Raw genomic sequence first — 24,628 nt, 5'->3', positions numbered from 1 at the left:
CGGGCACCATCTCCACGGGGAATCCCACGGGAGCGCAGGAGCGCGGCAGCGCCGGGAAGGAGGCGGACGCAGCAGGTGCGGAGCTGGGGATGTCCCCAGGGAGGGCGCGGAGGTGACACCGGCAGCTGCCACCCCCCGTCCCCTCCTGTCCCCGCTGCCATCCCTGTCACGGCTTTTCCCAGGAAACCGCGACAAGGACCAGGACCAGGATCAGGATCAGGACCAGGACCAGGACCAGGACACGGCCGCTGTCCCCTTCCGGCCCCGGGGCCTTGGTGGCCTCCCCAGGACGCGTCCCCGGCCCCGCTGGGCTTGGGACAGCGGGGACAAGGCCTAGGAGCCACTTCCCGGCAATCCCCGCCCTCCTTTCCCGGGATTTTCCACCCTCATTTTCCGGGATTTTCCCACCAGCGATTCCCAGAGTCTTGCATCCTTTTAGCCCAAGATTTTTCACCCGCCTTTCCCAGGATTTCCCGCCCTTCTTTTCTGCATTTCCGGTCCTCCGTTCCCAAGATTTTCCTGCCTCCTTTCCAGGCCTTCCCACCCTTATTTCCCAGGATTTCCCATCCTCATTTCCTGGGATTTTCCACGCTCCTTTCCCAAGATTTTCCGCCCTCCTTTCCATGGACTTCCTGACATCCATTCCCAGGATATTCCCAGCATTTTCCACTCTCGATTCCCAGAATTTCCAACCCCCCTTTTTCCCAGGATTTTCCACTCATTTTTCCCAAGATTTTCCACCCTCATTTCCCAGGATTTCCCACCCTCCATTCCCAGAATTTTCCAGAGTTTTTTCCCGGGATTTCCCGCCCTCCTTTCCAGGATTTTCCCACCCTTTTTTCCCACCATTTTTCACCCTCAATTCCCAGAATTTTCCTGGCTCCACTCCCAAGATTTTCCACCCTCATTTCCAAGGATTTCCCACTCATTTTTCCCAAGATTTTCCACCCTCATTTCCCAGGATTTTCCCACCCTCCATTCCCAGGATTTCCTGCCCTCATTTCCCGGGATTTCCCACCCCTTTTCCCCAAGATTTTTTCAGGATTTTCCACCCTCCTTTCCAGGATTTCCCGCCCACCTTTCCTGGGATTTTCCACCCTTTTTTCCCACCATTTTTCACCCTCAATTCCCAGAATATTCCTGGCTCTATTCCCAAGATTTTCCACCCTCCTTTCCAAGATTTTTCACCCTCATTTCCCGGGATTTTCCACTCATTTTTCCCAAGATTTTCCACCCTCATTTCCCAGGATTTCCCACCCTCCATTCCCAGAATTTTCCACCATTTTTTCCTGGGATTTCCCACCCTCCTTTCCAGGATTTTCCCACCCTTTTTTCCCACCATTTTTCACCCTCAATTCCCAGAATTTTCCTGGCCCCACTCCCAAAATTTCCCACCCTCCTTTCCTGGGATTTTCCACCCTTTTTTCCCAAGATTCTTCCAGGATTTCCTGCCCTCATTTCCCAGAATTTCCTGCCCTCATTTCCCGGGATTTCCCACCCCTTTTCCCCAAGATTTTTTCAGGATTTTCCACCCTCCTTTCCAGGGTTTCCCGCCCACCTTTCCTGGGATTTTCCACCCTTTTTTCCCACCATTTTTCACCCTCAATTCCCAGTATATTCCTGGCTCTATTCCCAAGATTTTCCACCCTCCTTTCCAAGATTTTTCACCCTCATTTCCCAGGATTTCCCACCCTCCATTCCCAGAGTTTTCCACCATTTTTTCCTGGGATTTCCCGCCCTCCTTTCCAGGATTTTCCCACTCTTTTTTCCCACCGTTTTTCACCCTCAATTCCCAGAATTTTCCTGGCTCCATTCCCAAGATTTTCCACCCTCATTTCCCGGGATTTTCCACTCATTTTATCCCAAGATTTTCCACACTCATTTCCCAGGATTTTCCCACCCTCCATTCCCAGGATTTTCCTGCCTCCTTTCCCAGGAATTTCCACCTCTTTTTCCCCAAAATTTCCCACCCTCCTTTCCTGGGATTTTCCACCCTTTTTTCCCAAGATTCTTCCAGGATTTCCCATCCTCATTTCCAAGGATTTCCCACCCTTTTCCCCAAGATTTTCCTGCCTCCTTTCCAGGATTTCCCATCCTCATTTCCCAGGATTTCCTGCCCTCATTTCCCGGGATTTCCCACTCCTTTTCCCCAAGATTTTTTCAGGATTTTCCACCCTCCTTTCCAGGGTTTCCCGCCCTCCTTTCCCAGGATTTTCCACACTTTTTTCCTACCATTTTTCACCCTCAATTCCCAAAATTTCCCACCCTCCTCTCCCAGGATTTCCCACCCTCCTTTCCAGGATTTCCAACCCTTATATCCTGAATTTTCCCGCCTCATTTCCCAGGATTTCCCACTCCCAATTCCCGAGATTTTCCACCCTAATTTCCAAGGATTTCCCGCCCTTTTTCCCCAAGATTTTCCTGCCTCCTTTCCAGGACTTCCCATCCTCAATTCCCAAGATTTCCCATCCTTTTATCCCAAGATTTTCCAGCCTCCTTTCTCAAGACTTTTCCAGGATTTTCCCCCCTCAATTCCCAGAATTTTCCTGGCTCTATTCCCAAGATTATCCCGGGATTTCCCACCTTTAATCCCAGGATTTCCCACCTTTAATCCCAGGATTTCCCTTCTTCCATTTCCAGAATTTCCCATCCTTTGATCCCAAGATTTTCCAGCCTCCTTTCTCAAGATTTTTCCAGGATTTTCCCCCCTCAATTCCCAGAATTTTCCTGGCTCCATTCCCAAGATTTTCCCGGGATTTCCCACCTTTAATCCCAGGATTTCCCTTCTTCCATTCCCAGAATTTCCCATCCTCCTGGGAACCCCTGGAAAAACGGGATCCCCTGGAATTCCACACTGCTTTCCCTTGGGAATGACCCAAACCCCACCCACCCCATGGAATTCCATCCCACCCTCCAAATTCCCCCAAAATTCGGGAATTCCTTCCCCAAAACCCCCCAGAACCTCTGGCAGCTCCTCCTTTCCTATTTTTTCTATTTTTCCAAATAAAATCCTTTATTTCCCTTGGATTTGGAACCACCTGGAATTATTCCAAAGCTCCTTTCCCAGGAATCCCAAATCCTCCATTCCCCGCAGGAATTCCCTTGGATTTGGGGTTTTTTTTCCCAGTTTTTTTCCCCTCCTCCTCCAGCTGGAACCCAAAGATTTAAGGCTGGGAGGGATTTTTTCCCAAATTTCCCTGAATTCCTGCTCCTTTTCCTGGAGGAAAACTGGGAATGAGAGGCCCAAAAAAAAAAACCTGGAAAAGGGAAATTCCTGATGGAAAAGAAGCAAGAAATTTTCCCGGCTTTTTCCCAAATCCTGGAACTTTCCTGGAGGTTTTCCCCTGATTTTTCCAAATCCTGGAGTTTTTCCAGATTTTTCTCCAATTCCCGGAACTTTCCCGGAGTTTTTTCACAGATTTTCCCAAATCCTGGAGCTTTTTCCCAGATTTCTCCAATTCCTGGAACTTTCCTGAAGTTTTTCCCCACATTTTTCCAAATCCTGGAGTTTTTTTTTCCAGATTTTTCCCAATCCTAGAACTTTCCTGGACGTTTTTTCCTTGATTTTTCCAAATCCTGGAGCTCTTTCCACAATTCTCCAATTCCTGGAACTTTCCTGGAGCTTTTTCATGGAATTTTCTAAATCCTGGAGTTTTTTCACAGATTTTTCCCAAATCCTGGAGATTTTTCCCAGATTTCTCCAAATCCTGGATCTTTCCTGGAGCTTCTTCCTGGATTTTCCCAATTCCTGGAATTTTCCTGCACTTTTTTCCCAGATTTTCCCAAATCCTGGAACTTTCCTGGAGTTTTCCCCAGATTTCTCCAAATCCTGGAGCTTTATCCTGGATTTCTCCAATTCCAGGAACTTTCCTGGAGTTTTTTCCCTGATTTTTCCAAATCCTGGAAATTTCCTGCAGTTTTTTCCTGGATTTCTTCAAATCCTGGAGTTTTTCCCTGATTTCTCCCAAATCCTGGAGATTTTTCCCCGATTTTTCCAAATCCAGCTTTTTTTTTGGGCTCTCCCTGCTGCTTCCAGGGAAATTCCAGAGCCTGGGATTTTCCTTTTCCTGCCCTTTCCAGATCCAGGAAAATCCACAATCCCACAGGATGGGGGATGGGATCTGAATCCATGAATTTCCCCCAAAATCCTGGAATTCCTGGGGCAAAATTCCATCCAAATCCCACAACCTGGCCTTGGACACTTCCACGGACCTGGAAAAATCCCAATCCCAATAAAAACCCTCAAAACCCCAAGGAAAATCCAGGATTTTTCCACTTTATTCATAAATTTCTCTCATTCTCGGTGTTTCTGGGAATGTTTTTTCCCAAATTTCCAGGGGTTTCATCCCAAATTTCCTTTTCCTGCTTAAATATTTATGGAATTCCACGATTTCCCTAAAATCTGCTTCAGCTCCTGGAAATCCAGGCTGGAAAAATATGGAAAAACACCTAGAAAAATTCCCAGGAATTTGGGATTCAAAGGAATCAGGAATTCCTGATTTTCCTCATTCCCATCCTGGAATTTTCCAGCAAAACCAGAGGGGAAAAAAAAAACCAAAAAAAAACAACAAAAAAATCCCAATCCAAGAAGTCTCAGAGCAAAATTCCATCTTTTCCAAAGGAATTTTTTTGGGGAATTCCTCAAAAAATCTTCTGGATCAGGAATTCCCAAGCCTGGCTGGGGTGGGAATGGAAAATTCCGGAAAAAAAACAGGAATTTTCTGATGGGAAAGAAGAAATTTGCAGCTCTCCTTGGAGGATTTTCACCCTTCGGAAAAGGAGGAAGGAAAAATCTGGGAATTCTCAACATTCCCCCTCGTCTGCAGGATCAGAAAAATCCGGAATTCTGGGAATTCCCTGGAAAACCGAGATTCCCATGGAAAATCCCTGCCCATCAACTCCTTCCCAAGGCTTTGCTGGAGGGAAAAATGGGAATTTTCAGGATTTAAACCACCCAAATCCTGATTTTTTGGGGGGATCATTCCTTCTGGAAAAGCGGGATGAAGGGACAGCCTGGAATCCTCTGGATTTATCCCGATTTTTCCCATAGATTTTTTTTTTAATTCATGGCTCTGTGGAACCCTCAGGAAAATCCAGAAGCAGCTCCAAAAAACAAAAACCCCACAGGGAACTGGGAAATTCCCAAAATTCCCAAGATTCTCCATGAAAACATTCCCAAGGAATCAGCAGGAAAAACCCCCAAGCGTGGTCGGCACCTCCAGGAGTGTCCAAGTCTCTGAATTCCCAAAGAATTCCCAGATAAGGGGCAAAATTTGGGATATTCCGGCTGGGGATCTTCTGGATATTCCCAAATATTCCCAAATATTCCCGGATTTCAGTAAATTTTCTGCCTGCTGGGCAGGATGGCTTCCTTGATGAAGGAGAAAATCAGGAGAATCCCAGAGCGTTTCCCTCTTTTCCCCTTGGTGAAATAATTGGAGACGACGTCGTCTGCGGAAAAACGGGGAGCGGGATCAGGATTCCAGAGGGGGATTTCGGGAGATTTTGGGATTTTTGGGACTGGGATGGAATTTCCAAAGAAGTTGTGGCTGCTCCTGGATCCCACTGGGAATGTGGGATTGGAGTTTTGGGGTTATCAGGGATCCCAGATTTATGGGGTACTCAGGAAATCCCAATTCCATCGAATTCTCGGAGCTTTCGGGGCGCCCAGAGATCCCAAATTTCTGGGATTCTCCAAAGGTTCAGGAATCCCAAATTTTTGGGATTCTTTGAGCCTTCGGGACCCCTGATTTCTGGGATATTTTGAGCCCTTGGTGACCCTCAAGAATCCCAAATTTTTGGGATATTCTGAGCCTTTAGGAAGCCCCAGGGATCCCAAATTTCTGGGACATTTTGGGGCACCCAAGGATCCCAAATTTCTGGGGTTTTTTGAGCCTTTGAGACCCCCAATTTCTGGGATATTCTGATCCTTGGTGACCCCTAAAAATCCCAAATTTTTGGGATATTGAGCCCACAGGAAGCCTCAGGAATCCCAGATTTCTAGGATTCTCCGAGATTTTAGGGACTCCCAGTGATCCCAATTTTTTGGGACATTCAGAGAACTGGGGGCACCCAGGAATCCCAAAATTTCTGGGGTTTTTTGAGCCTTTGGGACCCCCAATTTCTGGAATATTCTGCACCCTTGGTGACCCCTAAAAATCCCAAATTTTTGGGATATTGAGCCCACAGGAAGCCCCAGGAATCCCAAATTTTTGGGATTCTCTGAAGCCCTGTGGAGCACCCAAGGATCCCAAATTTCTGGGGTTCTTTGAGCCTTTGGGACCCCCAATTTCTGGGATATTCTGAGCCCCTGGGGACCCCAAAAATCCCAAATTTTTGGGATATTCTGAGCCTTTAGGAAGCCCCAGGGATCCCAAATTTCTGGGGCATTTTGGGGCACCCAAGGATCCCAAATTTCTGGGGTTTTTTGAGCCTTTGAGACCCCCAATTTCTGGGATATTCTGATCCTTGGTGACCCCTAAAAATCCCAAATTTTTGGGATATTGAGCCCACAGGAAGCCTCAGGAATCCCAAATTTCTGGGATTCTCCGAGATTTTAGGGACTCCCAGTGATCCCAAATTTCTGGGACATTCAGAGAACTGGGGGCACCCAGGAATCCCAAAATTTCTGGGGTTTTTTGAGCCTTTGAGACCCCCAATTTCTGGAATATTCTGCACCCTTGGTGACCCCTAAAAATCCCAAATTTTTGGGATATTGAGCCCACAGGAAGCCCCAGGAATCCCAAATTTCTGGGGTTCTTTGAGCCTTTGGGACCCCAAATTTCTGGGATATTCTGAGCTCCTGGGGACCTCAAAAATCCCAAAATTTTGGAATATTCTGAGCCTTTAGGAAGCCTCAGGAATCCCAAATTTCTGGGATTCTCCAAAGGTTCAGGAATCCCAAATTTTTGGGATTCTTTGAGCCTTCGGGACCCCCGATTTCTGGGATGTTTTGAGCCCTTGGGGACCCCAAAAATCCCAAATTTTTGGGATATTCTGAGCCTTTAGGAAGCCCCAGGGATCCCAAATTTCTGGGACATTTTGGGGCACCCAAGGATCCCAAATTTCTGGGGTTTTTTGAGCCTTTAGGACCCCCAAATTTCTGGGATATTCTGATCCTTGGTGACCCCTAAAAATCCCAAATTTTTGGGATATTGAGCCCACAGGAAGCCTCAGGAATCCCAAATTTCTGGGATTCTCCGAGATTTTAGGGACTCCCAGTGATCCCAATTTTTTGGGACATTCAGAGAACTGGGGGCACCCAGGAATCCCAAAATTTTTGGGGTTTTTTGAGCCTTTGGGACACCCAATTTCTGGGATATTCTGATCCTTGGTGACCCCTAAAAATCCCAAATTTTTGGGATATTGAGCCCACAGGAAGCCCCAGGAATCCCAAATTTTTGGGATTCTCTGAAGCCCTGTGGAGCACCCAAGGATCCCAAATTTATGGGGTTCTTTGAGCCTTTGGGACCCCAAATTTCTGGGATATTCTGAGCCCCTGGGAACCTCAAAAATCCCAAAATTTTGGAATATTCTGAGCCTTTAGGAAGCCTCAGGAATCCCAAATTTCTGGGATTCTCCGAGATTTTAGGGACTCCCAGTGATCCCAATTTTTTGGGACATTTGGAGAATTTGGGGCACCCAGGAATCCCAAAATTCCTGAGGTTCTTTGAGCCTTTGGGACCTCCAAATTTCTGGGATATTCTGATCCTTGGTGACCCCTAAAAATCCCAAATTTTTGGGATATTCTGAGCCTTTAGGAAGCCCCAGGGATCCCAAATTTCTGGGACATTTTGGGGCACCCAAGGATCCCAAATTTCTGGGGTTTTTTGAGCCTTTGGGACCCCCAAATTTCTGGGATATTCTGATCCTTGGTGACCCCTAAAAATCCCAAATTTTTGGCATATTGAGCCCACAGGAAGCCCCAGGAATCCCAAATTTTTGGGATTCTCTGAAGCCCTGTGGAGCACCCAAGGATCCCAAATTTCTGGGGTTCTTTGAGCCTTTGGGACCCCCAATTTCTGGGATATTCTGAGCCCCTGGTGACCCCTAAAATCCAAAAATTTGGGCATATTGAGCCCACAGGAAGCCCCAGGAATCCCAAATTTCTGGGATTCTCCGAGATTTCAGGGACCCTCAGGGATCCCAAATTTTTGGGACATTTGGAGAATTTGGGGCACCCAGGAATCCCAAAATTTCTGGGGTTCTTTGAGCCTTTGGGACCCCAAATTTCTGGGATATTCTGATCCTTGGTGACCCCTAAAAATCCCAAATTTTTGGGATATTCTGAGCCTTTAGGAAGCCTCAGGAATCCCATATTTCTGAGATTCTCCGAGATTTTAGGGACTCCCAGTGATCCCAATTTTTTGGGACATTCAGAGAACTGGGGGCACCCAGGAATCCCAAAATTTCTGGGGTTTTTTGAGCCTTTGGGACCCCCAATTTCTGGAATATTCTGCACCCTTGGTGACCCCTAAAAATCCAAAAATTTTGGCATATTGAGCCCACAGGAAGCCCCAGGAATCCCAAATTTCTGGGATTCTCTGAAGCCCTGTGGAGCACCCAAGGATCCCAAATTTCTGGGGTTCTTTGAGCCTTTGGGACCCCAAATTTCTGGGATATTCTGAGCCCCTGGTGACCCCTAAAATCCAAAAATTTGGGCATATTGAGCCCACAGGAAGCCCCAGGAATCCCAAATTTCTGGGATTCTCCGAGATTTCAAGGACCCTCAGGGATCCCAAATTTTTGGGACATTTGGAGAATTTGGGGCACCCAAGGATCCCAAATTTCTGGGGTTCTTTGAGCCTTTGAGACCCCCAATTTCTGGGATATTCTGCTCCTTGGTGACCCCTAAAAATCCCAAATTTTTGGGATATTGAGCCCACAGGAAGCCCCAGGAATCCCAAATTTTTGGGATTCTCTGAAGCCCTGTGGAGCACCCAAGGATCCCAAATTTCTGGGGTTCTTTGAGCCTTTGGGACCCCAAATTTCTGGGATATTCTGAGCCCCTGGGGACCTCAAAAATCCCAAAATTTTGGAATATTCTGAGCCTTTAGGAAGCATCAGGAATCCCAAATTTCTGGGATTCTCCAAAGGTTCAGGAATCCCAAATTTTTGGGATTCTTTGAGCCTTCGGGACCCCTGATTTCTGGGACGTTTTGAGCCCTTGGGGACCCCAAAAATCCCAAATTTTTGGGATATTCTGAGCCTTTAGGAAGCCCCAGGGATCCCAAATTTCTGGGACATTTTGGGGCACCCAAGGATCCCAAATTTCTGGGGTTTTTTGAGCCTTTGAGACCCCCAATTTCTGGGATATTCTGATCCTTGGTGACCCCAAAAATCCCAAATTTTTGGGATATTGAGCCCACAGGAAGCCTCAGGAATCCCAAATTTTCGGGATTCTCTGAGATTTTAGGGACTCCCAGTGATCCCAATTTTTTGGGACATTCAGAGAACTGGGGGCACCCAGGAATCCCAAAATTTTTGGGGTTTTTTGAGCCTTTGGGACCCCCAATTTCTGGGATATTCTGAGCTCTTGGGGATTCCAAAAATCCCAAATTTCTGGGATTCTCTGAGGCCTTGGCACTCCCAGTCCTTGGGATTCTCCAAGGATTCAGGGACCCCAAATTTCTGGGATTCTCCAAGGGTTCAGAGGCACCCAAGGATCCCAAATTTCTGGGACATTCCAAGCCCTTGATGACCCCCAAAAATCCCAAATTTCTGGGATTCTCTGAGGCCTTGGCACTCCCAATCCTTGGGATTCTCCAAAGGTTTAGGGACCACCAAAAATCCCCAAATTTTCAGGACATTCTGAGCGGGATCAGAACTGGACGAGATCGAAATCCTTTCCCACCCAACCCCATTCCCGACCCCATTCCTGACCCCATTCCCGACCCCATTCCCGACCCTGTTCCCACCTCCAGGCTGCACCATGGAGTTCAGGATGTTCAATCCTTGGGATTCCCCAAGGGCTCAGGGATCCCCCCAAAATCCCAAATTTCCACAACATTCTGACCCTTGGTGACCCTCAAGAATCCCAAATTTTTGGGACATTCTGAGCCCTCGGGAAGCCCCAAGGATCCCAAATTTCTGGGACATTCAGGGACTTTGGGGGCACTCAAAGATCCCAAATTTTTGAGATCATTTTGAGCCTCTGGGACCCCAAATTTCCAGGACATTCTGAGCCCTTGGGAACCCCAAAATCCCAAATTTCCAGGACGTTCTGAGCAGGATCGGAACTGGACAAACTCAAAATCCTTTCCCAACCATTCCCACCCCAATCCCATTCCCAACCCCATTCCCAACCCCATTCCCAACCCCATTCCCAACCCCATTCCCGACCCCATTCCCGACCCCGTTCCCACCTCCGGGCTGCACCGTGGAGTTCAGGATGTTCAATCCTTGGGATTCCCCAAGGGCTCAGGGATCCCCCCAAAATCCCAAATTTCCACAACATTCTGACCCTCAAGAATCCCAAATTTTTGGGACATTCTGAGCCCTCAGGAAGCCCCAAGGATCCCAAATCTCTGGGAACATTCACAGACTTTGGGGGCACTCAAAGATCCCAAATTTTTGAGATCATTTTGAGCCTCTGGGACCCCAAATTTCCAGGACATTCTGAGCCCTTGGGAACCCCAAAAATCCCAAATTTCTGGGACGTTCTGAGCAGGATCGGAACTGGACGAGCTCAAAATCCTTTCCCGCCCATTCCCATTCCCAACCCCATTCCCATTCCCATTCCCGACCCCATTCCCAACCCCATTCCCAAGCCCATCCCAATCCCATTCCCGACCCCGTTCCCACCTCTGGGCTGCACCATGGAGTTCAATCCTTGGGATTCCCTAAGGGCTCAGGGATGCCTCCAAAATCCCAAATTTCTGGGACATTCTGTACCCTTGGGAACCCCAAAAATCCCAAATTTCTGGGACGTTCTGAGCAGGCTCAAGGACCCCAAATTTCTGGGATTCTCTGAGGCCTCAAGGAGCCCCAAAAATCCCAAATTTCCTCGACATTGTCACCCTTGATGCCCCCAAAATCCCAAATTTCCAGGACGTTCTGAGCAGGATCGAAACCGGACAAACTCAAAATCCTTTCCCACCCATTCCTATTCCCAATCCCATTCCCATTCCCAACCCCATTCCCAACCCTATTCACAATCCCATTCCCAACCCCATTCCCAACCCCATTCCCAATCCCATTCCCGACCCCGTTCCCACCTCCGGGCTGCACCGTGGAGTTCAGGACGTTCAATCCTTGGGATTCCCCAAGGGCTCAGGGATCCCCCCAAAATCCCAAATTTCCACAACATTCTGACCCTTGGTGACCCTCAAGAATCCCAAATTTTTGGGACATTCTGAGCCCTCGGGAAGCCCCAAGGATCCCAAATCTCTGGGAACATTCAGGGACTTTGGGGGCACTCCAAGATCCCAAATTTTTGAGATCATTTTGAGCCTCTGGGACCCCAAATTTCCAGGACATTCTGAGCCCTTGGGAACCCCAAAATCCCAAATTTCCGGGACGTTCTGAGCAGGATCGGAACCGGACAAACTCAAAATCCTTTCCCAACCATTCCCAACCCCAACCCCATTCCCAACCCCATTCCCAACCCCATTCCCAACCCCATTCCCAAGCCCATCCCATTCCCATTCCCGACCCCGTTCCCACCTCTGGGCTGCACCGTGGAGTTCAATCCTTGGGATTCCCTAAGGGCTCAGGGATGCCTCCAAAATCCCAAATTTCTGGGACATTCTGTACCCTTGGCAAGCCCCAGGAATCCCAAATTCCGGGATTCTCTGAAGGCTCGAGGACCCCAAATTTCTGGGATTCTCCGAGGCCTCAAGGAGCCCCAAAAATCCCAAATTTCCTCGACATTGTCACCCTTGATGCCCCCAAAATCCCAAATTTCCAGGAGGTTCTGAGCAGGATCGAAACCGGACAAACTCAAAATCCTTTCCCATTCCCAATCCCATTCCCAATCCCATTCCCAACCCCATTCCCAAGCCCATCCCAATCCCATTCCCGGCCCCGTTCCCACCTCCGGGCTGCACCATGGAGTTCAATCCTTGGGATTCTCCAAGGCCTCAAGGAGCCCCAAAAATCCCAAATTTCTGGGACGTTCTGAGCAGGCTCAAAGACCCCAAATTTCTGGGATTCTCCAAGGCCTCAAGGAGCCCCAAAAATCCCAAATTTCCTCAACATTGTCACCCTTGATGCCCCCAAAATCCCAAATTTCCAGGAGGTTCTGAGCAGGATCGAAACCGGACAAACTCAAAATCCTTTCCCACCCATTCCCATTCCCAACCCCATTCCCAAGCCCATTCCTAACCCCATCCCAATCCCATTCCTGACCCCGTTCCCACCTCCGGGCTGCACCATGGAGTTCAGGATGTTCAATCCTTGGGATTCCCCAAGGGCTCAGGGATCCCCCCAAAATCCCAAATTTCCACAACATTCTGACCCTTGGTGACCCTCAAGAATCCCAAATTTTTGGGACATTCTGAGCCCTCGGGAAGCCCCAAGGATCCCAAATCTCTGGGAACATTCACAGACTTTGGGGGCACTCCAAGATCCCAAATTTTTGAGATCATTTTGAGCCTCTGGGACCCCAAATTTCCAGGACATTCTGAGCCCTTGGGAACCCCAAAATCCCAAATTTCCGGGACGTTCTGAGCAGGATCGGAACCGGACAAACTCAAAATCCTTTCCCAACCATTCCCAACCCCAACCCCATTCCCAACCCCATTCCCAACCCCATTCCCAACCCCATTCCCAAGCCCATCCCATTCCCATTCCCGACCCCGTTCCCACCTCTGGGCTGCACCGTGGAGTTCAATCCTTGGGATTCCCTAAGGGCTCAGGGATGCCTCCAAAATCCCAAATTTCTGGGACATTCTGTACCCTTGGCAAGCCCCAGGAATCCCAAATTCCGGGATTCTCTGAAGGCTCGAGGACCCCAAATTTCTGGGATTCTCCGAGGCCTCAAGGAGCCCCAAAAATCCCAAATTTCCTCGACATTGTCACCCTTGATGCCCCCAAAATCCCAAATTTCCAGGAGGTTCTGAGCAGGATCGAAACCGGACAAACTCAAAATCCTTTCCCATTCCCAATCCCATTCCCAATCCCATTCCCAACCCCATTCCCAAGCCCATCCCAATCCCATTCCCGGCCCCGTTCCCACCTCCGGGCTGCACCATGGAGTTCAATCCTTGGGATTCTCCAAGGCCTCAAGGAGCCCCAAAAATCCCAAATTTCTGGGACGTTCTGAGCAGGCTCAAAGACCCCAAATTTCTGGGATTCTCCAAGGCCTCAAGGAGCCCCAAAAATCCCAAATTTCCTCAACATTGTCACCCTTGATGCCCCCAAAATCCCAAATTTCCAGGAGGTTCTGAGCAGGATCGAAACCGGACAAACTCAAAATCCTTTCCCACCCATTCCCATTCCCAACCCCATTCCCAAGCCCATTCCTAACCCCATCCCAATCCCATTCCTGACCCCGTTCCCACCTCCGGGCTGCACCATGGAGTTCAGGATGTTCAATCCTTGGGATTCCCCAAGGGCTCAGGGATCCCCCCAAAATCCCAAATTTCCACAACATTCTGACCCTCAAGAATCCCAAATTTTTGGGACATTCTGAGCCCTCGGGAAGCCCCAAGGATCCCACATTTCTGGGAACATTCACAGACTTTGGGGGCACTCCAAGATCCCAAATTTTTGAGATCATTTGGAGCCTCTGGGACTCCAAATTTCCAGGACATTCTGAGCCCTTGGGAACCCCAAAAATCCCAAATTTCCGGGACGTTCTGAGCAGGATCGGAACTGGATGAGCTCAAAATCCTTTCCCGCCCATTCCCACCCCAATCCCATTCCCAAGCCCATTCCCAACCCCATTCCCAATCCCATTCCCAATCCCATTCCCAACCCCATTCCCAACCCCATTCCCAACCCCATCCCAACCCCATTCCCAATCCTATTCCCAACCCCATTCCCGACCCCGTTCCCACCTCCGGGCTGCACTGAGGAGTTCAATCCTTGGGATTCTCTAAGGCCTCAAGGACCTCCAAAAATCCCAAATTTCTGTACCCTTGGCAAGCCCCAGGAATCCCAAATTCTGGGATTCTCTGAAGGCTCGAGGACCCCAAATTTCTGGGATTCTCCGAGGCCTTAAGGAGCCCCAAAAATCCCAAATTTCCTCGACATTGTCACCCTTGATGCCCCCAAAATCCCAAATTTCCAGGACGTTCTGAGCAGGATCGAAACCGGGCAAACTCAAAATCCTTTCCCATTCCCATTCCCATTCCCATTCCCATTCCCATTCCCATTCCCATTCCCAACCCCATTCCCAACCCCATTCCCAACCCCATTCCCAACCCCATTCCCAATCCCATTCCCACCTCCGGGCTGCACCGTTGAGGGCAGGACGTTCTCCCCGGCCGACAGCGACACGAAGAAGGCGAAGGGAATCAACCACAGGCAGAAGGTGAAATAAGCCAGGACCTGCAGAATTCCCAAAATTCCAACCAGAATTCCCAAAATTCCAAGCCAAAAACCCCAAAAATTCCAACCCCAAAACGCCAAGAATTCCTAAGGAAAAGCGTCCATTTCACCCCTTTTTTTGTGGAGGAAAAGTTTCCTTGAGTTGTTCCCAAATTTTTTGCTCTTCCTCGAAAGAAGCCAGAATTCCCAAAATTCCAACCCAGAATTCCTGAGATTCCAACCCAGAATTCCAGCTCTGAAATCCCAAAATTTCAGCCTGGAAACCCCAAAATTCCAACCCCAAAAATTCCTGTGGAAAATTTCCAGCCAGGACCTGCACAATTCCCTAAAATTCCAGCTCGGAAATCCCAAAAATTCCAACCCCAAAACCCCAAAATTCCAAGAATTCCTATGGAAAATTTCCAATCTCAGCCCTTTTCTTGTGGGGGAAAAGTTTCCTCAAGGTGTTCCCAAAAATTTTGGCTGTTCCTGGTTTTCCCTTGAACCAAGCCAGAATTCCCAGAATTCCAACCCAGAATTCCCAAGATTCCAGCTGGAAATCCCGGAATTCCAGCTCTGAAATCCCAAAATTCCAGCTCGGAAACCCCAAAATTCCAACCCCAAAAATTCCTGTGGAAAATTTCCAGCCAGGACCTGCACAATTCCCTAAAATTCCAGCTCGGAAATCCCAAAATTCCAGCTCAGAAATCCCAAAGTTCCAACCCCAAAACCCCAAAATTCCAAGAATTCCTATGGAAAATTTCCAATCTCAGCCCTTTTCTTATGGGGGAAAAGTTTCCTCGAGGTGTTCCCAAAAATTTTTTGCTCTTCCTTGAACTAAGCCAGAATTCCCAGAATTCCAACCCAGAATTCCCAAAATTCCAACCCAGAATTCCTGAAATTCCAACCCAGAATTCCCAAGATTCCAGCTGGAAATCCCGGAATTCCAGCTCTGAAATCCCAAAATTCCAGCTCGGAAACCCCAAAATTCCAATCCCAAAAATTCCTGTGGAAAATTTCCAGCCAGGACCTGCACAATTCCCTAAAATTCCAGCTTGGAAATCCCAAAATTCCAACCCCAAAAGCCCAAAATTCCAAGAATTCCTATGGAAAATTTCCAATCTCATCCATTTTTTTTGTGGGATAAAAAAGTTCCCTTGAGGTTTTCCCAATTATTTTGCTCTTCCTGGTTTTGAATTCCCAGATTTTAATTAAGATTTTAATTCATTCAATGAAATCCATATGGAAAAATTGAATTTAATTCATTTTCAAAATCCAAAAAGTTCAAGGAAAAATTGGATTTTCCTTGGTTTTTATGGAATTTTGGCCTCTTGGGATTTTTGTCATGGAATTCCCAATGGGAAAAGATTTGGGGTTGAATGGGAAAAAAAATGGAATTTCAATGATTTCTTTCCTATTTTTCCTAAAATTTCTCATATTTCCTAAAATTTTTCACATTTTTGGGATGAACATTCCACATTCCTGGAATTTCCTGGGAAAACCCCAAACCTGAAACTGCCAGGGAATTCCAGAACCTCAAGAAACCCCCCCAAAAAAATTGGAAAAAATTTAAAAAATCAATTTTATTTTGAAGAAATTCAAAGCTACCAACCCAAAAATTGGGATTTTTCCAATGGGGAAAATGGGGAAAAATCCCAGAATTTTTGGGATCTTACCTCGGAGAAAAGATAAAATTCCTCAGCAAAATATTGGAATGCCAGGTAGTGATTGACCACCACCAGAACTGCAGGAAAAACCAGGAAAAACAACGGGATCAGAACATTCCAGAGGGAAAATCCCAAATTTTGGAGCCTTCCCATTCCCCCCAGGCCAATCCCAAAACCTGGAATTCTGGCCAGGCCCCAAATGTTTGGGAATTTTGAGGTGGGGGTGAAAATTGGGGGGATTTGGGGGATTTTTTTGGGGTTTGGGGTGCTCAAGGATCCCAAAATTTGGGATCCCAAATCTCAAAAAATTCCTTCAAAATTGCCCCAAAAATTCATCAAAATTCCCCCCAAAATTCCCAAAAAATCCCCAAAATTCACCCCAAATATCCCTAAAAATCTCCCCCAAATATTCCCATAGAATTCCCCAAAAAGCCCCCCAAAAATTCCCATAGAATCCCCATAAATCCTCCAAAATTCCCCCAAAAATTCCCAAAAAATCCTCAAAAGTTCCCCCAAAATATCCCTAAAAATCTCCCCCAAATATTCCCATAGAATTCCCCAAAAAGCCCCCCAAAAATTCCCATAGAATCCCCATAAATCCCCCAAAATTCCCCCAAAAATCTCTCCAAAAACCCCTCCCAAAATTGCCAAGAATTCCCAAAAAAAATCTGAAAAAATCCCTAAAATCCCCCCAAAATTCTTGCAAAAATTCCCCCCTAAATTCTTGCAAAAATTCATAAGGATCTGCAAAAAAAATCCTAATAAATCCCTGAAAATAATTTAAAAAATCCTAAAAAAAATCCTCAAAAAATCCCCAAAACTTTAAAAAAAATCCAAAAAAATCCCCAATAATTCCCTCAAAATTCCTCAAAAAATCCTGAAAAAATCCTCAAAAATGCCCAAAAAATGCCCAAAAAATCCCCGAAAAATCCCCAAAAAAATCCTCAAAAAATCCCCAAAAATTAAAAAAAAAATCCCCAAAAAATCCTCAATAATTACCTCAAAACCCCTCAAAAATCCTGGAAAAATCCCAAAAATCCTCACAAAAATCCTCACAAAATCCAAATAAATCCTAAAAAAATCTCCCCAAAATGCCTCAAAAATTCCCAGAAATCTCCTAAAATATCCCCCAAAATACCCCAGAAAATCCAAAACAATCCCTGAAAAATATCCCAAAAAATCCTTTAAAAATCCCTAAAAAATTATTTTAAATCTCAAAAAAAATTCCTCCAAAACTCCCAAAAAAATCCCTTAAAAATCCCCAAAATTTCCCCAAAGAAATCCAAAAAATTCCCTAAAAAGTCCCTAAAAAAATCCCCAAAAATTCCCAAAATATTCTTGAAAATTCCCAGAAAAATCCCTATTAAGTCCCCCAAAACATCCCAAAAATTCTTCCAAAAATTAAAAAAAATCCCCAATAATTCCCTCAAAATTCCTCAAGAAATCCCCCAAAAATCCTCAAAAATTCCCCAAAAAATCCCCATTAATTCCCTCAAGAAATCCCCCAAAAAATCCTCCAAAAATCCCCAATAATTCCCTCCAAATTATTGAAAACGTTCTAAAAAATCCCCAAAAAATCCCCAATAATTCCCTCAAAATTCTTGAAAAAAATATTTTAAAAAATCCCCCAAAATGCCCCAAAATTTCCCCAAAATGACTGAAAAATTCCCAAAAAATCCCCAAATAAAACCAAAAAAATCCCAAAAAAATTCCTTAAAAATCCCCAAAAATTCCCAAAATATTCTCAAAAACTCCCAGAAAAATCCCCATTAATTTCCTCAAAATTCCTCAAAAAATCCCCAATAGTTCCCTCAAAATTCTTGAAAAAATCCTGAAAAATCCCCAAAAATTGCCCAAAAAATCCCCAATAATTCCCTCAAAATTCTTTAAAAAAAACTGAAAAATTCCGTAAAAAATCCTCAATAATTCCCTCAAAATTCTTCAAAAAATCCCCAAAAAAATCCCAAAAATCTTCAAAAATTCCCCAAAAAATCCCCAATAATTCCCTCAAAATTCTTTTAAAAATCCCCCAAAAGTCCCAAAAATCCTCAAAAATTCCCCAAAAAATCCCCATTAATTCCCTCAAGAAATCCCCCAAAAAAATCCTCCAAAAATCCCCAATCATTCCCTCAAAATTCTTGAAAAAGTTCTAAAAAAAATCCCAAAAATCCTCAAAAATTCCCAAAAAAAAATCCTCAAAAATTCCCTCAAAATTCTTGAAAAAAAAATCTTAAAAAAAACTTCCAAAAATCCTCAAAAATTCCCAAAAAATCCCCAATAATTCCCTCAAAATTCCTCAAAAATTCCAAAAAAAATCCGCAATAATTCCCTCAAAATTCATCAAGAAATCCCCCCAAAAATCCCCAAAAATTCCCCAATAATTCCCTCAAAATTCCTCAAAACTTCCCCAAAAAATCCCCAATAATTCCCTCAAAATTCCTCAAAAAATCCTCAAAAATAATCCCAAAAGTCCTCAAAAATTCCCTCAAAATTCTTGAAAAAATCCTCAAAAATCCCTGAAAAATCAAAAAAAATCCTCAAAAATCCTGAAAAAATCCCAAAAAAATCCTAAAAAAATCCCAAAAATCCTCAAAAATTCCCCAATAATTCCCTCAAAATTCCTCAAGAAATCCCCAAAAAATGCTCAAAAATCCCCCAAGAAATCCCCATTAATTCCCTCAAAAATTCCTCAAAAAATCCTGAAAAAGTCCTCAAAAATCCCCAATAATTCCCTCAAAATTCCTCAAAAAATCCCAAAAATCCTCAAAAATTACCCCAAAAAATCCTCAATAATTCGCTCAACATTCTTGAAAAAATCCCCAAAAAATCCTGAAAAATGCCCAAAAAAATCCCAAAAACCCTCAAAAAATCCCCAATAATTCCCTCAAAATTCTTGAAAAAATGCTGAAAAAATCCTGAAAAATGCCCGAAAAATGCCCGAAAAATCCCCAAAAAATCCTGAAAAAAATCCTCAAAAAATCCCCAAAAAATCCCAAAAAAATCCCCAAAAAATCCCCAATATTTCCCTCAAAATTCCTCAAAAAATCCTCTAAAATCCCCAAAAAATCCACAATAATTCCCTCAAAATTCCTCAAAGAATCCCCAATAATTCCCTCAAAATTCCTCAAGAAATCCCTCAAAATTCTTGAAAAAATCTGCAAAAAAATCCCAAAAATCCTCAAAAATTCCCCAAAAAATCCCCAATAATTCCCTCAAAATTCCTCAAAAAATCCCCAAAAAAGTACCAAAAATCCTCAAAAATTCCCCAAAAAATTCCCAATAATTCCCTCAAAATTCTTGAAAAAATGCTGAAAAAATCCTCAAAAATGCCCGAAAAATGCCCGAAAAATGCCCGAAAAATGCCCGAAAAATCCCAAAAAAAATCCCAAAAAAAGCCCCAAACCCCTAAAATCCCAAAATTGTGTCTGACCACAGGAGAGGAGGAAGTTGGAGGAGGTGAGGACGATGCAGGGGAAGCTCTGCAGCAGCCCCAGGTACACGAGGTTGCTGAAGAGCCCCGTGGCCACCAGGAACCCCAAAGTTCTGGAACCTTCTGAGCACTGAAAGAACCCCAAAATTCCCTCAAAAATTCCCTCAAAATTCCTCAAGAAAAACCCAAAAAAATCATCAAAAAATTCCTCAAAAATTCCCTCAGAATTGTTCAAAAAATCCTCAAAAATGCCCGAAAAATGCCCAAAAAATGCCCGAAAAATCCCAAAAAAATCCCCAAAAAATCCCAAAAAAATCCCCAAACCCCTAAAATCCCAAAATTGTGCCTGACCACAGGAGAGGAGGAAGTTGGAGGAGGTGAGGACGATGCAGGGGAAGCTCTGCAGCAGCCCCAGGTACACGAGGTTGCTGAAGAGCCCCGTGGCCACCAGGAACCCCAAAGTTCTGGAACATTCCCAGCCTTTTGGGGCACTGAAAGAATCCCAAAATTCCCTCAAAAATTCCCCAATAATCCCCTCAAAAAATCCTGAAAAAATCATCAAAAAATTCCTCAAAAATTCCCTCAGAATTCTTCAAAAAATGCTGAAAAAATCCTCAAAAATGCCCAAAAAATCGCCGAAAAATGCCCGAAAAGTGCCCGAAAAATCCCAAAAAAATCCCAAAAAAAGCCCCAAACCCCTAAAATCCCAAAATTGTGCCTGACCACAGGAGAGGAGGAAGTTGGAGGAGGTGAGGACGATGCAGGGGAAGCTCTGCAGCAGCCCCAGGTACACGAGGTTGCTGAGGAGCCCCGTGGCCACCAGGAACCCCAAAGTTCTGGAACATTCCCAGCCTTTTGGGGCACTGAAAGAATCCCAAAATTCCCTTAAAAATTCCCCAATAATCCCCTCAAAAAATCCTGAAAAAATCCTCAAAAAATTCCTCAAAAATTCCCTCAGAATTGTTCAAAAAATGCTGAAAAAATCCTCAAAAATGCCCGAAAAATGGCCGAAAAATGCCCGAAAAAATCCCAAAAAAATCCCAAAAAAATCCCAAAACCCTAAAATCCCAAAATTGTGCCTGACCACAGGAGAGGAGGAAGTTGGAGGAGGTGAGGACGATGCAGGGGAAGCTCTGCAGCAGCCCCAGGTACACGAGGTTGCTGAGGAGCCCCGTGGCCACCAGGAACCCCAAAGTTCTGGAACATTCTGAGCACTGAAAGAATCCCAAAATTCCCTCAAAAATTCCCTCAAAATTCCTCAAAAAAAACCCAAAAAAATCATCAAAAAATTCCCAAAAAATTCCCTCAGAATTGTTCAAAAAATGCTGAAAAAATCCTCAAAAATGCCCGAAAAGTGCCCGAAAAGTGCCCGAAAAATCCCAAAAAAATCCCAAAAAATCCCAAAACCCTAAAATCCCAAAATTGTGTCTGACCACAGGAGAGGAGGAAGTTGGAGGAGGTGAGGACGATGCAGGGGAAGCTCTGCAGCAGCCCCAGGTACACGAGGTTGCTGAAGAGCCCCGTGGCCACCAGGAACCCCAAAGTTCTGGAACATTCCCAGCCTTTTGGGGCACTGAAAGAACCCCAAAATTCCCTCAAAAATTCCCCAATAATCCCCTCAAAAAATCCTGAAAAAATCATCAAAAAATTCCTCAAAAATTCCCTCAGAATTGTTCAAAAAATGCTGAAAAAATCCTCAAAAATGCCCAAAAAATCCCCGAAAATTCACCGAAAAATGCCCGAAAAATCTCCCAAAAAATCCCAAAAAAATCCCAAAAAAATCCCCAAACCCCTAAAATCCCAAAATTGTGCCTGACCACAGGAGAGGAGGAAGTTGGAGGAGGTGAGGACGATGCAGGGGAAGCTCTGCAGCAGCCCCAGGTACACGAGGTTGCTGAGGAGCCCCGTGGCCACCAGGAACCCCAAAGTTCTGGAACATTCCCAGCCTTTTGGGGCACTGAAAGAACCCTAAAATTCCCTCAAAAATTCCCTCAAAATTCCTCAAAAAAACCCCAAAAAAATCATCAAAAAATTCCTCAAAAATTCCCTCAGAATTGTTCAAAAAATGCTGAAAAAATCCTCAAAAATGCCCAAAAAATGCCCGAAAAATGCCCGAAAAATGCCCGAAAAATCCCCAAAAAATCCCAAAAAAATCCCAAAAAATTCCCCAAACCCCTAAAATCCCAAAATTGTGCCTGACCACAGGAGAGGAGGAAGTTGGAGGAGGTGAGGACGATGCAGGGGAAGCTCTGCAGCAGCCCCAGGTACACGAGGTTGCTGAAGAGCCCCGTGGCCACCAGGAACCCCAAAGTTCTGGAACATTCCCAGCCTTTTGGGGCAATGAAAGAATCCCAAAATTCCCTCAAAAATTCCCCAATAATCCCCTCAAAAATCCTGAAAAACTCATCAAAAAATTCCTCAAAAATTCCCTCAGAATTGTTCAAAAAATGCTGAAAAAATCGTCAAAAATGGCCGAAAAATGCCCGAAAAATGCCCGAAAAATGCCCGAAAAAATCCCAAAAAAATCCCAAAAATTCCCCAAACCCCTAAAATCCCAAAATTGTGCCTGACCACAGGAGAGGAGGAAGTTGGAGGAGGTGAGGACGATGCAGGGGAAGCTCTGCAGCAGCCCCAGGTACACGAGGTTGCTGAAGAGCCCCGTGGCCACCAGGAACCCCAAAGTTCTGGAACCTTCCCAGCCTTTTGGGGCACTGAAAGAATCCCAAAATTCCCTCAAAAATTCCCCGATAATCCCCTCAAAAAATCCTGAAAAAATCATCAAAAAATTCCTCAAAAATTCCCTCAGAATTGTTCCAAAAATGCTGAAAAAATCCTCAAAAATGCCCAAAAAATGCCCAAAAAATGGCCGAAAAATGCCCGAAAAATCCCAAAAAAATCCCAAAAAAATCCCCAAACCCCTAAAATCCCAAAATTGTGCCTGACCACAGGAGAGGAGGAAGTTGGAGGAGGTGAGGACGATGCAGGGGAAGCTCTGCAGCAGCCCCAGGTACACGAGGTTGCTGAAGAGCCCCGTGGCCACCAGGAAGGCCGGGAAGTGCTCGAACAGGAAGAGCCCCAGGTGCACGGCAGAGGAGAACTGGGAATAATGGAAAGAATGGGATTAGGGGGGAAAATATGGGAAATAATGGGGTTGGGGGGGAAATGGGGGAAAAATGGGGGGAAAATGGGGGGAAAATGGGGAAAAATGGGGAGAAATGGGGAAAAATGGGGAAAAAATGAGAAGAAACGGGGGGAAATGGGGAAGAATGGGAAGTAAAAAGAGGGAAATAATGGGAGAAAATGGGGGGAAAAATGGGGGGATGCAGGAAAACAGGGAAAAAACAAGGAGAAATGGGGAAAAAATGGGAAAAAATAGGGAAATAATGGAAAAAATATGGGGGAAAAGGTAAAATGGGAAAAAAACAGGGGAAAAATAGGGAAAAAACGGGGGAAAATGAGAAAAAATGGGGAAAAAAGATGGGGAAATGGGAAAAAAAAGATGGAGGAAATGGGGGAAAAACTGGGAGAAATAGGAAAAAAATGGGGAAAAATGATAAAAATGGGGGGAAAAATGGGGAAGAATGGAAAGTAAAAAGAGGGGGAAAAGGGGAGAAAATGGGGGAAAACAGGGAGAAAAAATGGGGGGAAATACAGAAAACAGGGAAAAAAACCAGGGAGAAATGGGGAAAAAATGGGAAAAAATAGGGAAATAATGGAATAAATATGGGGGAAAATGGAGGGAAAATGGAGGGAAAAGGTAAAATGGGAAAGAACGGGGGAAATGAGAAAAATGGGAAAAAATATGGGGAAAATAGGAAAAAATGAGGAAAAAATGGGAAAAATGGAGAAGAATGCAAAATAAAAAGAGGGAAATAATGGGAGAAAATGGGGGAAAATGGGGGGGGAAATGCAGAAAAACAGGGAGAAATGGGGAAAATAGGGAAAAAATAGGGAAATAATGGAAAAAATATGGGGGAAAATGGAGGGAAAATGTAAAATGGGAAAATAGGGAAAAAATGGGGGAAAATGAGAAAAAAGGAAAAAAAAGATGGGGAAAATGGGAAAAAATGAGAAAAAATGGGGAAAAATGGGGAAGAATGGAAAATAAAAAGAGGGAAATAATGGGGGGAAATGGGGAGAAAATGGGGAGAAAAAATGGGGGGGGAAATGCAGAAAAACAGGGAAAAATGGGGAAAAATGGGGGAAAATAGGGAAATAATGGAAAAAATATGGGGGAAAATGGAGGGAAAATGTAAAATGGGAAAAATAGGGAAAAATAGGGAAAAACAGGGTAAATGAGAAAAAGGGGAAAAAGAGGGAAAAATAGGGAAAAAAGATGGGGAAATGGGGAAAAAATGGGGAAAAATAGGGAAATAATGAGGAAAAAGGGGAGAAAATGGGGAGAAAACAGGGAGAAAAAAATGGGGGGAAATGCAGAAAAACAGGGAAAAAACAGGGAGAAATGGGGAAAAAATGGAGGAAAAAATGGGAAAAAAGGGAAAAAATGGAAAAAATATGGGGGGAAATGGAGGGAAAAGGTAAAATGGGAAAAATAGGGAAAAATAGGGAAAAATGGGGGAAAATGAGAAAAATAGGAAAAAAAAGAGGAAAATAATGGGAAAAAAGATGGAGGAAATGGGGAAAAAATGGGGAGAAATGGGAAAAATAAGAAAAAACGGGGGAAAATGGGGAAAATGGAAAATAAAAAGAGGGAAATAATGGGGGAAAATGGGGGGAAATGGGGAGAAAAAATGGGGGGAAATGCAGGGAAAAATGGGGAGAAATTGGGAAAAAATGGAGGAAAAAATGGGAAAAAAGGGAAATAATGGAAAAAATATGGGGGAAATGGAGGGAAAAGGTAAAATGGGAAAAAAAACAGGGGAAAAATAGGAAAAAATGGGGAAAAAAGAGGAAAAAATGGAAAAAAAGATGGGGAAATGGGGAAAAATGGGGAAAAATGGGGAGAAATAGGAAAAAATGGGAAAAAATGGGGAAAATGGGGAAGAATGGAAAATAAAAAGAGGGAAATAATGGGGGGAAATGGGGGAAAAACAGGGAG

General features: G+C 44.8%; 2 protein-coding genes across 3 annotated transcripts in view; one reads left to right on the top strand and one right to left on the bottom strand.

Moving 5' to 3' along the window:
• The first annotated feature begins 623 nt into the window (after window positions 1–623).
• On the top strand, window positions 624–3,244 carry LOC143693878 (uncharacterized). The gene is made up of 2 exons (XM_077176644.1): window positions 624–1,705; window positions 1,868–3,244. The coding sequence occupies exons 1-2, from the start codon at window positions 624–626 to the stop codon at window positions 2,655–2,657; spliced, it is 1,872 nt and encodes a 623-aa protein (XP_077032759.1). The 3' UTR covers window positions 2,658–3,244.
• A 1,016-nt stretch (window positions 3,245–4,260) lies between these two features.
• The window catches only part of TEX261 (testis expressed 261), a 29,904-nt gene continuing 9,536 nt past the window's right edge, over window positions 4,261–24,628 (bottom strand). The window contains exons 3-6 of one of the 2 annotated variants that reach the window (XM_077177911.1): window positions 22,513–22,666; window positions 16,149–16,216; window positions 14,391–14,493; window positions 4,261–5,451 (exon numbers count right to left, since the gene is read on the bottom strand). In XM_077177911.1, the coding sequence (XP_077034026.1) occupies window positions 5,336–5,451; window positions 14,391–14,493; window positions 16,149–16,216; window positions 22,513–22,666 (441 nt within the window). In that variant the 3' untranslated portion in view covers window positions 4,261–5,335. Of the gene's footprint in view, window positions 5,452–14,390; window positions 14,494–16,148; window positions 16,217–21,994; window positions 22,667–24,628 lie in introns of those variants that run through there. The other variant, XM_077177910.1, reaches the window with a different exon arrangement.

The sequence above is a fragment of the Agelaius phoeniceus genome, chromosome 4 (genome assembly GCF_051311805.1).
Source record: "Agelaius phoeniceus isolate bAgePho1 chromosome 4, bAgePho1.hap1, whole genome shotgun sequence".
Lineage (NCBI taxonomy): Eukaryota > Metazoa > Chordata > Aves > Passeriformes > Icteridae > Agelaius > Agelaius phoeniceus.
The sequence above is the reverse complement of the archived record's forward strand: the minus strand, read 5'-3'. Positions and strand labels throughout refer to the sequence as shown.